The sequence below is a fragment of the Phyllostomus hastatus genome, unplaced genomic scaffold, assembly GCF_019186645.2.
Source record: "Phyllostomus hastatus isolate PE091 unplaced genomic scaffold, TTU_PhHast_1.1 phas_contig_81, whole genome shotgun sequence".
Classification (NCBI taxonomy): Eukaryota; Metazoa; Chordata; class Mammalia; order Chiroptera; family Phyllostomidae; genus Phyllostomus; species Phyllostomus hastatus.
This window is the reverse complement of record NW_025333962.1, coordinates 1233913-1246558: the sequence shown is the minus strand read 5'-3', so window position 1 is coordinate 1246558 and position 12646 is coordinate 1233913. Positions and strand designations below refer to the sequence as shown.

The 12646-nt window shown below is 42.8% G+C and overlaps 1 protein-coding gene across 1 annotated transcript in view; it reads left to right on the top strand.

Moving 5' to 3' along the window:
• ADAMTS2 (ADAM metallopeptidase with thrombospondin type 1 motif 2) overlaps nt 1-12646 on the top strand; it is a 253189-nt gene that overhangs the window by 201712 nt on the left and 38831 nt on the right. The window contains exon 11 of the mRNA XM_045850512.1: nt 11048-11193. Coding sequence (XP_045706468.1) covers nt 11048-11193 — 146 coding nt within the window. The remainder of the gene's footprint in view (nt 1-11047; nt 11194-12646) is intronic.

The window sequence follows — 12646 nt, the reverse complement described above, 5'->3', positions numbered from 1 at the left end:
ATTTTTATCCTTCACTTTGTTTATGTGGTACATCACATTAATTGGTTTGCAGATATTGAATCAACCTTGCATCCCAGAAATAAATCCTACTTGATCATAGTATATGATCTTTATAATGTATTGCCGATTTTGGTTTGCTAATATTTTGTTGAGGAATTTTGTGTCTATGTTCATCAGGGATATTTGCCTTTAGTTTCCTTTTCTTGCAATGCCTTTGTCTGTTTTTGGAATCAGGATAATGAGCTTAGGGTTCTTCCCTCCTCTTGAACTTTTTACAATAATTTGAGAGGGTAGGTGTTGGTTCTTCTTTGATGATCTGGTTAAATTTACAAGCCATCTGTCCAGGACTTTTGTTTGTTGGGAGTCTTTTGGTTACTGAATCAGTTTCATTGGTAGTAACCAGTCTGTTTCAGATTTTCTGTCTCTTCTTGATTCAATTTTAGAAGATAATATGTTTCTAGGAGTTTTTTAATATCTTTCAGATTGTCCAGTTTGCTGGCCTATAATTGTTTGTCATACTTTCTAAATTCCTTTGTATTTCTGTGGTGTCAGTTGTCACTTCTTCATTTTCATTTTTTGTGTGTGTGAGAAAAAACTATTGTTTTACTTTAACAGTTTTACTTCATTTTTTATTTATTTGTGTTCTCTTTCTTTTTTTCTTGATCAGTTTGGCTTAAATATTTATCAATTTTGTTAATATTTTCAAAGAAAGTCTTTATTTCCTTGATCTTTGTACTTTTCTTAGACTGTATCTCATTTACTTCTGTTTTGATCTTGATTATTTCCTTCCTCCTACTCACTTTGGGCTTTGCCTGTTGTTCTTTTTCTAGTTCTTTCAGGTGTAGGGTTAGATTGTTTATTTGAGATTTTTCTCATTTCTTCAGGTAGGCTGATATTGCTATGAACTTCCCTCTTAGGACTGCTTTTGCTGTGTTCCGTAGATTTTGGCTCATTGTATTTTTCATTCTCATTGTTTTTCAAGGTAACTTTTGATTTCTTTCTTGATCTGATTGTTAATCTATTCACTATTTAGTAGCATATTATTTAGCCTCCAAGTGTTTCTGTATTTTCTGTATTTTTCTGTTTTTTATTCTTGTAAATGATTTCTATTTTTATACCATTGTGGTCAGAGAAGATGCTTGGTGTGATTTCAGTCTTCTTAAATTCACTGAGACTTGTTTTGTGGCCTAGCAGGTGGCCAACCCTGGGAAATATTCCATGAGCCCTTGAAAAATGTGAATTCTGCTGCTTTCAAGGGAAATGCTCTAAATAATCAATTAACTCCATCTTATCTACTGTGTCATTTAAAGCCACAGTTTCCTTGTTGATTGCTCTTAGTAATATCATTTTCTGATATATCTCCTCGGGAAAGGGAAACAAAAAAATAAACAAATGGACTACATCATACTAAAAAGGGTTTTGCACAGCAAAGAAAACCATCAAAAAACTAAAAGACAGCCTAAATCGGAGAAAATATTCACGAAATAGGAGAAAATCGTACATTCAATAAGGGGTTAATATCCAAGTTCTAAAAGAGCTCATATAAGTCAACACCAAGAAAACAAACAACCCAAATAAAAGTGGGCAGCGGACCTGAATAGAGACTTCTCCAGTGAGGACATACAGATGGGCCATAGACAAGAAAAGATGCTCAATGTCACTAATCATCAGAGAAATGCAAATGAAAACCACAAGTGAGATATCATCTCACACCTGTCAAAATAGCTATCATCCATAAATTAACAAACAACAAGCGTTGGTGAGAATATGGAGAAAAGGGAACCCTCATGCACTGTTGGGAATGCAAATTGTTGCAGACACTGTGGAAAGCAGTATGGAGGTTCTTCAAAAATTACAAGCAGAACTGCCTTATGACCCAGCAATCCCATGGACATCTGGGTGTTTATCCAGAGAAATCCGAAACTAATTTGAAAAGATATATGCCCCCTATGTTCATTGCAGCATTAGTTAGAATCAATATATGAATGCAACCGAAGTTCCTATCAGTAGACAATTGGATGGATAAAGAAGAGGTGGTACAATGGAACATAATTGGCCATTAAAAAGAATGAACTCTTACCATTTGTGACAACATGGATGGACCTCAAGTATTATACTAAGTTAGATAAATCAGACAGAAAAAGATAAATACCATGTACTTCACTTATATGTAGAATCTAAATAACAAAATAAACAAAATATCAACAGATTCATACATACAGAAAACAGACTGATGGTTGCCAAGGTTGGGAGGACTGGGTAAAAAAGTGAAGGGATTAAGAAGTAAAAATTAGGCCTTGGCCAGGTAGCTCAATTGGTTGGAACACCATCCCATACACTGAAAAAAAAAAACAGATTGTGGGTTCAATTCCCAGTCAGGGAACTTGCCTGGGTTGTGTATCCTATCCTGGGTCAGTGCACATACGGGAAGCAACCAATTGATTTCTCTCATATTGATGATTCTATCTCTCTCCCTTCCTCTTTCTCTAAAATCTAAGAACATATCCTCAGGTGAGGATTTATTTTAAAAAAAGAAGTACAAATTAGTAGTTTTAAAATAGTCACAGGAATGTAAATTACAGCATAGTGAATATAGTCAATAATATTATAATAGCTATGTATGGTGCAAGGTGAGTACCAGCCTTATAGGAGGGATGACTTTGTAAATTATGTAAGTGTCTAATCACTGCTCAGTACACCTGAAACTAATTTAAAATAATACTGAATGTCAGTTACAATTGAAAAATAAAAGGAAACCATTGCCATTAGGTCAAGAAGATATATTGCTGTGTTTAACTCTACAAGTTTAGCTCTTACACTTAGGTCTGTGAGTCATTTTCTGTTAATTGTTGCATACAGTGTGAGGAAGGGGTCTATCTTCATTCTTTTGCATAGGGATATTCTCTTGCCTCAGCACTATTTGTTGTAGGACATGCCTTTTAAAATTGAACTGTCTTGGCACCCTTGTTAAAAGTCAAGTGACCATAGGTAATGGTTCATTTCTGGATTCAATTCTTTTTTCAACATATTTTTATATTTTTTAAAGATACTATTTATTTATTTTTAGAGAGAGGAAGAAAAAGAGAAAAAGAGGAAGAGAAACATCAATGTGTGGTTGCTTCTCACAAGACGCCTACGGGGGGAACTTGGCCCACAACACAGGGTTGTGCCCTGAGTGGGAATCGAACTGGCAACCCTTTGGGTCACAGGCTGGTCCTCAATCCACTGAGCCACACCAGCCAGGACTGGATTCAGTTCAATTCCACTGATCTGTTTGTCCTTATAGGAGAGTCACACTGTCTTGATTACTCCTACCTTGTTCTTCAAGATTGTTTTAGCTATTCTTGATCCCTTCACTTTCTATATGAACTTTAGGAGCAGTCTCTCAATTTCTGTAAAATTCTAGGAGGAATTTTAATAGGATTGCTTTGAATCTATAGATCAATATGGTGAATATTGCCATATCAGCAATCTGACTCATAAATATGGGATGTCTTTGCATTTACTTAGATTTTTATTTTCTTTCAACAATTTATATAGTTTTCAGTTGTACACTTCCTTTATATAATTTATTCCTATAGGGTATTTTTCTTCTTTTTGATACTATTGTAAATAGAGTTATTTCCTTACCTTTATTTTCAGATCATTCATCACTACTTTGTAGAAATAAGATTAATTGTTGTATATTGATCTTATATTCTTCAGTCTCACTGAATTTGCTTATTAAACTCTCATAGTTTTTAGTGAATTCCTCAGGATTTTACATATAGAAGGTCATGTCATCTGCGAATAAAGATAGTTTTACTTTTTCTTTCCAATCTTTATGCCTTTTACTTCTTTTTCTGTACTTGCTAAAATTTATAGTGCAATGTTGCCTAGAAGTACTGTGAGCAAACATCCTTGTCTTGCTCCCTTCACAGGGGAAAAGTGTTCATTCTTTCACTCTTAAACATGATCCTCATTGTGGATATTTCATAGATGTGCTTTGTCAGGTTGAGGAAGTTCTCTTTCATTCCTAGTCTATTTTTTTTTTCATTAAAGAATGTCGGGTTTGCCAAATAATTTTTTGAGTCTTGAGGTGATGTATAATTTGTTCTTTATTTTATTAATGTGATTTATTACATTAATTGATTTCCAATCTTAAACCATTCATGGGATAAACTCCACTTGGTCATGGTATATAATCTTTTAAAGTATTGTTGTATTTGGTTTGCTAGAATTTTGTTGAGGACTTTTAAATCTATTTTTATAAGAGATATTGATCTGTAGGTTTTTTTTCTTGTGATATCATTGTCTGGTTGATATCAGGGCAATACTAGTCTCATGATATGAGTTTTGAGAATTTTTCTTTTATCTTCTATTTTGTGGAAGAGTTTGTAGAGAATTCATATTCATTTTCTATAAATGTTTGGTAGAATTGCTAGTGACCTAAACTATGGTTTGTGGGAAGTTTTAAAATAACTCATTCAATCACTTTAATTGTTATAGATCTAATCAGATTTTCTATATCTTATTAAATTAATTTTGGTAGTCCAAGTTTCCCTAGAAATTTGTCTATTTTCAGCACTTTGTTTTTTCATGTGGATTTGAATTATTCCTAATGTCACTTGCTTTCAACCTCAATAATTTATCTTAGTATTTCTTATATGACAGGTCTGTTAGTAATGAATTCTCTGTTTTTGTTTATCTGGGAATGTTTTACTTCACCTTCAATATTGAAAGGTAGTTTTTTTGGATATAATTCCTAGCTGACACCAATACCTCTGACCTCCATTATTTCTGATTAAGAGTCAGCAGTTATTCCTTGTACACAGTGAGTCATTTTTCTTTTGATGCTTTCAACAATTTTTCTTTGTCTTTCAACAATTTGACCATAATGTTTCTGTATGTTTTTTGATCTCTGCATTTATCCTACGTGGAGTTTGTTAAATTTTTTGGATATGTGGGTTAATGTTTTTCATCAAATTTTGGACATTTTCAGCCATTATTTCTTTGAATATTTTCTGCTCCTTTCTGTGTGTCTCTCCTTCTGACACCTCTACTATGCACATCTTAGTGGACTTGACAGTCTCTCATGTTTCCCAGAGGTCCTGTTCTTTTTTCCTGAATCTTTTTTCCTCTACTCCTCAGAGTGCATAATTTCTATTGATCTCTGTTCAAGTTCATGGGTTCTGTATTCTGCCAGCGCAAATCTACTGTTGAGCCCTCTAGTAAGTTTATCATTTCAGTGTTTGTACTTTTCAACTCCATAAGTTCTATTTAGTTCTTTTTATAATGTATATCCTTTTGCTGATGTTCTCTATTTTGTGAGACATTGTTCTTATATTCTCCTTTAGTTCTCTAGATATGGTTTCCTTTTGTTCTGAAATCTTTTTCTGCTAAGTTTATTACCTGGCTTCCTCAAAGCTCCTATCACCTGCATATTTTCCTGTGTTGGGCCACTCTTTCCTGTTTTCATGTCTCAGAAATTTTTGTTGAAACTGGACATTTTTAGCTGGGGGCTCGAGATCTGCCGGTTCTGTGCAGTGAAGTGTGAAGCTAGCAGGGAACCAGGAGAATGCTGCGGGGCCTCTTTTCCCAGTCTGGGACTACTCAAGGCATCACAGGACCTGTGAAGGAACCAGAGGGCCAGGTCCACCCTTGTCGCCAGGGCACGACAGATCCCACTGGGCGCACCTGAAGCTGCCTCAGATCCCAGCCTCCCATCCCTTCCTCCTGTGACCACTGGGGCTGAGCCAAAGGGACTGGCAGTGCCCGGGACCCTGAGCCGAGGCCTGGCAGAGGAACCTCCGGCTCTGGGCAGATGGACCTCTGTTATTTGAGTTCCAACGTGAAGGATGCTCTGTATAAGAATTCTGGAATGCTTGACATTTTGCCTGAGGAAAGCAATTTGAATCACAGCAAAAAAAAAAACATAACAAGAAACCGAGTTTTTCTTCTAGCCAAGAGGAAGGTGCAGGTAGACACACTGTGCCTCCTCGAACAACCAAACTAAGGACAACAAAAATTTAGAAACAAAGTGACAACCAGAACTGATAGAAAATTGAACTATATGGAAGTCTAACAACCAAGGAGTTAAAGTAGACACTTTCATCCAGACCTGTAAGAGGGGCGGAGTCAGGTGGCAGGGCGGAGAGGGGTCACAGCAAAAAAAAAAAAAAGAAAAAGAAAGCGGTGGCTGGAGGACTCCGAGGGCGCAGGTGGTGGCTGGCAGACCCTGGACGTGCAAAGCAGCAGCTGGCAGACCCCAGTGGGTGTGCAAGGTGGCAGCTGGCGGACCCAACATGGCTGCAGATTGTAGAGGGGCTTGGAGCACAAGGGGGCTTGTGGAACCAGGTGGTCCCACATTCGAGTGCAGATAAACCAGGAGAAATTGGGGAGTGAGACAGACTGGGCAACCCAGGGTCTCAGCTTGGGGAAATAAAGCCTCAAAACACCAATTGAAAACACCTGTGGGGGTTGAGGTGCTGGAAGAGACTCCCAGCCTCACAGGAGAGTTTGGTGGAAAGACCCACAGGGTCCTAGAACATACACAAGGCCACCCACATGGGAATCAGTACCAGAAAGGCCCAAGTTGCTAGGAGGAATGGTGGAAGTGACTGAAATCCAGCAGAAAGCAGACCAAGCTCCATTGTTCCCTCTTGGACCCCTCCCCCACATACAGCATCACAACCCAGTGACTGCCCCGCCCTGGTGAACACCTAAGGCTCCGCCCCTCACTATGTAACAGGCGTATCAAGACCACAAAAATGGCCCAAATGAAAGAACAGATCAAGGCTCCAGAACAAATGCAGCTAAGTGACAAAGAGATAGCCAACCTACCAGATGCACAGTTCAAAGTACTGGTGATCAGGATGCTCACAGAATTGGTTGAATTTGGTTACAAATTAGATGAAAAAATGAAGGCTACACTAAGTGAAATAAAGGAAAATGTACAGGGAATCAATAGTGATGGGAAGGAAACTGGGACTCACATCAATGGAGTGGAACAGAAGGAAGAAAGAAACAACCAAAAGAAAAGAATGAAGAAACAGGAATTCAAAAAAATGAGGAGAGGCTTAGGAACCTCCAGAACATCTTTAAACGTTCCAACATCCGAATTATAGGGATACCAGAAGGAGAAGAGGAAGAGCAACAAGTGGAAAGGTTATTTGAACAAATAATAAAGGAGAACTTCCCCAATCTGGCAAAGGGAATAGACATCCAGGAAGTCCAGGAAGCTCAGAGAGTCCCAAAGAAGTTGGACCCAAGGAGGAACACACCAAGGCACATCATAATTACATTAGCCAAGATTAAAATGAAGGAGAGAATCCTAGAAGCAGCAAGAGATAAGAAGACAGTTACCTACAAAGGAGTTCCCAGCAGACTAGACTGTCGGCTCATTTTTCAAAAGAAATCTTGCAGGCAAGAAGGGGCTGGAAGAAGTGTTCCAAGTCATGAAAGGTAAGGATCTACATCCAAGATTGCTCTATCCAGCAAAGCTTTCATTTAAGAATGGAAGGGTAAATAAAGTGCTTTACAGATAAGGTCAAGTTAAAGGAGTTCATCATCACCAAGCCCTTATTTTATGAAATGCTAAAGAGACTTATATAAGAGAAAGAAGATAAAAAATATGTATAGTAAAATGACAGCAAACTCACAATTATTAACAACCACACCTAAAACAAAAACAAAAGCAAACTAAGCAAACAACTAGAACAGGAGCAGAACCACAGAAATGGAGATCACATGGAGGGTTATCAACAGGGGAATGGGAGGAGGAAACAAGGGAGAAAGATACAGAGAATAAGTAGCATAGATGGTAAGTAGGAAATAGACAGAGAAGGGTAAGAATAGTATGGGAAATGTAGAAGCTAAAGAAATAAGTGTGACACATGGACATGAACTAAAGGGGGGGAATATGGGTGGGAGGGGGTGTGATGTAGTTTGACTATTTAAATAAATTTCATTGGTGGGGGGGGGGGCTCTGCCCACAGAGCTCCGTCTGCCTGCCACAGATGTGAATAAGTCTACCAAGACATGATCTGCTTGGGGAAGAAAGGTAGCCAGTCTCATAGGAGAAGGGCATTTAGCCCCTCTCTCAATGGGCTTTTAATGACTTTAGCTTGCATAGGGATGCATATCAAAGAAAGGAGGTATGGTTTACAAATAACATTTCTGGGATCATGAGGGTCCTTTTGAATCAGGGTCTGGGAGACAGGGTGATGCCAATCGGCTATAAAACCTTGGGGAACAAATTTATTTTGTGCTTGGATCCATAACATTTAAATTGAGGACATTCTTAGCAAAGCAGTTTTCACAGGACTTTATGCATTCTTTCTTAGGCCTGATTCCCCCCTCCCCACTAGGAACCACCAGTTCTGGCACAGGGCTGCACCCACCTTTGGCATTGTTTCAGGCCAGAATCAGGTGGAGGAGAGCAAGGCAGCCAAGAGATTAGGAGACTTTTTACAGATAGAATGAAGCCTCAGGCTATGATAAAGCTCAGGGGTGAGGGGTTTTGTCCCTTCTCCACAATCTCCTAAGTCCTTCCCTGATGGCCCCCTTCGTGACTATGCCTGTCTTAGGTTGTTCTTTTCTTGAGGAATCTTACCTATCGTTGACTGTCCAGCCATCCTCCAGGGGCCAAGCAGGGTGAATTGAAGGGGGCAGAGGCTGCGCTCCTGCCAGGAAGATAAGTTATGTCTCCTTAGTGGCTTATGGTCCCAAGGTCCCCTAACTGTAGGGCCTTTTCACCTGTGGGCAGGGTTACAACTCCTGAAACCAGGCAAGACAGTTCCCAACATTTCATTAGCCCTGCAGTGTGCAGCTGCTAACATTACTCCTCAGAGATCACAGCCTTGGGTCTGTGAATAGTCATTCTGATCTCACAAGCCTTCCCCAACCCCCCATCACCTCAGGACAGTGAGATTAGCTAGTCTTTTGCTGTCTCCTCTGATCTTTTTCACTTTAGCAGATGACACTCCAAACAACTGAGCCATACTAACCAGGGCTCCTCTGACCTTTTTATTAGCTTCTGGCTATTCTGCCTTTATTTGTATCATACCCAGCTGTTAGCTTTCACTAGCTGCTAGCTGATTACTGTGTGGTTTTTGATAATGCCCTGGGATATGACTTGTCTACAGTACTATCCAATTAAATTCTGGACCCTTCACAGGGGCAGAGCATTGCCAGTCTTTGAAGCTTGCTCAGAACCCAGGAGGGTTCTTAGCTCTCTTATTCATGGTTCTCTCTGTACAATTCTAGTTGGTTTACCATTTTATTTGCTGCTACTGGTAACATTGAGCTACTGGTCTTCTCTTAGTTGTTTGCTAATACATTGTTTTTGACAATACTCTTAGGTATGAATTTCCTCATGATCTGTTTCAAAGTCAGTTTCCTTCAGGAGAATAATGGAGCTCTCTGTTCTGCCTCAGCCTCACCCCACCACAAAGACCACTGGACCACTCTACCTGAGCTAGGGATAGGGTGGCCCACTTCTCCTAGACACTCTTGGTCTACAAATCAGTCACTGGATAGGGATGGTAGCCCCTGGTCTTCCTAACCTGTCCCTTTTGGCATGTGACCTTGCCCTACAAGAAAGCTGGGGAAGGGGGTATAGGGGTCCAGTATCCTTGCCCTGCCAGACCTGGGGTAGAACCTCAACCCTGAGTGCAGGGACAGGGACTAGGACTGGGTAGGTAGTGGGAACCCCAGCCCTCATGGCCAAACCCCCACCTGGGATGGACCTCCTGTAACCCAGAGTCAGGGGGGTGCAGGAGATGTCAGTGGCCTGCCTTTTCCTAGGTGGCAGCACAGACCCAGCCTGGAAGCTGTGAGGAGTGGGGCTGTGTCCTCCAGGCAGCTGAGCGCCATCTCACTGAGCTGGAGAGGAGAGAGACACTCATTGTTGTCACCAAGATTTAGTGGATTTTTTTATAGATGTTTCTCCGTGTATTGTATTGACCTTAGGACAATTTCCAGATACTTTAAACAGTTTTTTTAATATATAATTTTCACCACTTAAATGATTGTTTTACTAAGGAGAGAGTTCACCAATATCCTTACAACTCCATGCTAGACGTTTCCATTTGCTGCCTGTTTCACAAACAGTTTTATTGGGACACACATATCCTGTTCACGTACTTGTTGTCTGGACCTACTTTCCTGCTCCTATGGCAGAGCTGGGCAGCGGCCACAGAGGTCACGTGGTCTGCAGAGTTTAAAACTGCCACTTACTGCCCGTTACTGAAGAGGCAGCCAAGCTGCATCTCTGTTCTCTCTGTGAAAACAATGCCACGGAGGCACCGTCACACGAAGAGCTGATGTATGAGTACGCAGTCAGACTTGCAGGAAAACTCGTGCCGTTCAATCAACTAGAAAAAAATCATTTTTCTCTGCTTTTGGTTGGTTGTGGTATTGGTCAGTTTTTAAATGTTTAATATTTTGTGAGGTATTTTCTTATTCTAATTCAGTATTTCATTTTATACCTAACTTGTTTTTAACTTTGCAATCTTCTTAAAATGGGCCCTACATTGTATAAGCTTTCTCCCTGGGGGAGGAAGAGGGGCAGGCAGAGTGATCAGACTCAAGTTATGGGATTGTGTTTCCTTGCTTGCCAGTGCTGTCCTTACTGTGTTGATGAGTTTTTACCATGTCGGCATACCACCCGACCTGCGTTTCCTTATTTTCTTAAAACTGGCTTTTTTGCTTACATGGGCAGATCTTGCATGTCCCTGGAACCCATGGCTCGATGAGTTGCTCACATTTGTTTTAGTGTCCCCTGTGTGGGCATGCTGGTGGCTTCATCCTGGAGACCTGGTATGAGCAGGCTCTGGCTGGGGACACAGTAGGCTGGACAAGGCGTTGAGGATGGGGAAGGCCAGGGAGTAACCAATAGAGCTGGATGGGCCAGCACTTCACTCGGCCTCCCGAAGGGCTTGAAGCTTCTGTGGGTGCATAGGCCCTCTCCTATCTGTGCCTCCAGGGCCAGGAGGTCTCCACGGGCACTGTGGGGTGAAGTCAGGGCAGGGGACATGTGTCAAGGGAACGGCCTTCTGTCTTTCAGCACTGCTTTAAAGGACACTGCATCTGGCTGACGCCTGACATCCTCAAACGGGATGGCAACTGGGGCTCCTGGAGTCCCTTCGGCTCCTGCTCACGCACCTGTGGCACAGGTGTTAAGTTCAGGACCCGACAGTGTGACAACCCACAGTAAGTTGGCCCCAGTGTTTCCCAGCTCTCAGATGGCAGCTGCGGCTCTGAGGCCCCTGCCCATCCAGCAAGGCCCCTGAGGCTGCACACCAGTCCTGGAGAGGCACAAAGGCCCATAGCCCTGTCCCCCACTCACCTTCCCTTGGGGGAAGCTGAGACTCAGAGAGGGGAGGCTCCCAGCCTAGGTCATACAGCCGCCGGGGCCAGAGCCGGCTCTGAAGACCTGGAAACCTGGTCTCCTGACCCACAGGCCTAGGGCCATTTTCCCCACGGATCACCTCCTGTCAGCACGAGCTTACTCTGCCCTTCTCAGTCGAGGGCATCAAGGACAGAAGGTGGGACACAGACCAGGAAGTAAGGATAAGGCAGAGAAGGGCTCTCTTGGGCTGCAGGATGCCAGGAACCTGAGCAGGGGGCAGCTATTCACAGTCAGGCAAGGGGCAGGGTCAGCGGCAAGCTCCCTGAAAGAAGATGCCCAGGGGACACACAGCCTGGGGAGGCTGCCCTCGTGCCCACTCGACCCCCATCTCCAGCCATACACCCCCACCTGTCTCCCAGGCATGGGGCCTGCTGTTTGGTCTTCTCTAGTCCCTCATGCCTCCCATCCCTGTTCCCACCCCACCTTATAAGTATCTTTCTGGTCCGTGCCCACTCCTTGACCCATAGCCACTTCCTCATTCACGCCCAGGCTACTTCTCCTGCCAGCCCCTGAGCCTGGGCACCCCCAGGGCAGTGCCTGCAGAGGGGGAGGGTGTGGAGCCAGGGTGCTCGGGGCTGGGCCCCTGTAGCCTGTGTATCTCGGGGCAGGTAAATTAGAAGCCCCCCTCTGCCCCCTGGCCTTGGCAGCCTGCCACGGAGTTTCTGCAGATGCGCACACAGAGAGGTGACAAAGGCCTAGTGTGCAGGAGGACATCCCCACAGATGGCCGCTCCCTGGTCTTCCCCTGCCTGTTCGCAGCCACTCAGTTGCCAGGAGACTCGTGGCTTTTGTCTTTCTTCAATCTGTTCAGACTTTTAAAGATTTTGATTTACATGAAAATCAAATCTGGAATTTCACATGAAGAAAAGAGATTTCTAGTTTCCAAGCCAGGCGCCATAGCAATGTCAGGCCCACGTGCAGGGTGGCGGGCAACTCAGGTTGCTCCCACCAGTGTTCTTCACTCACCTGCTACCCCCACCCGGTCCCCCTAGATATTTGGTTTGGGGTCCTAAGCCCTAATCTTCAGTCCTGGGCTCATCCCCCTCCTCTGGGCTCTGCCACAGCCTCATCAGAAATCACACGTGACTTTCTGTGCGTGCACATGTTTCTCGGGGAGCAGGTCGCTAGCTGTTCACATCAACTTCTCAGATGAGTCTGTGACCCCAGAAGTTAAGCCCCACAGGTCCCTGGGACCTGTCCAGACTGGCTGGGCTCCGCCTTTGCAGCAGCTCCCCTGCTCTACTCGGCCAGGTGC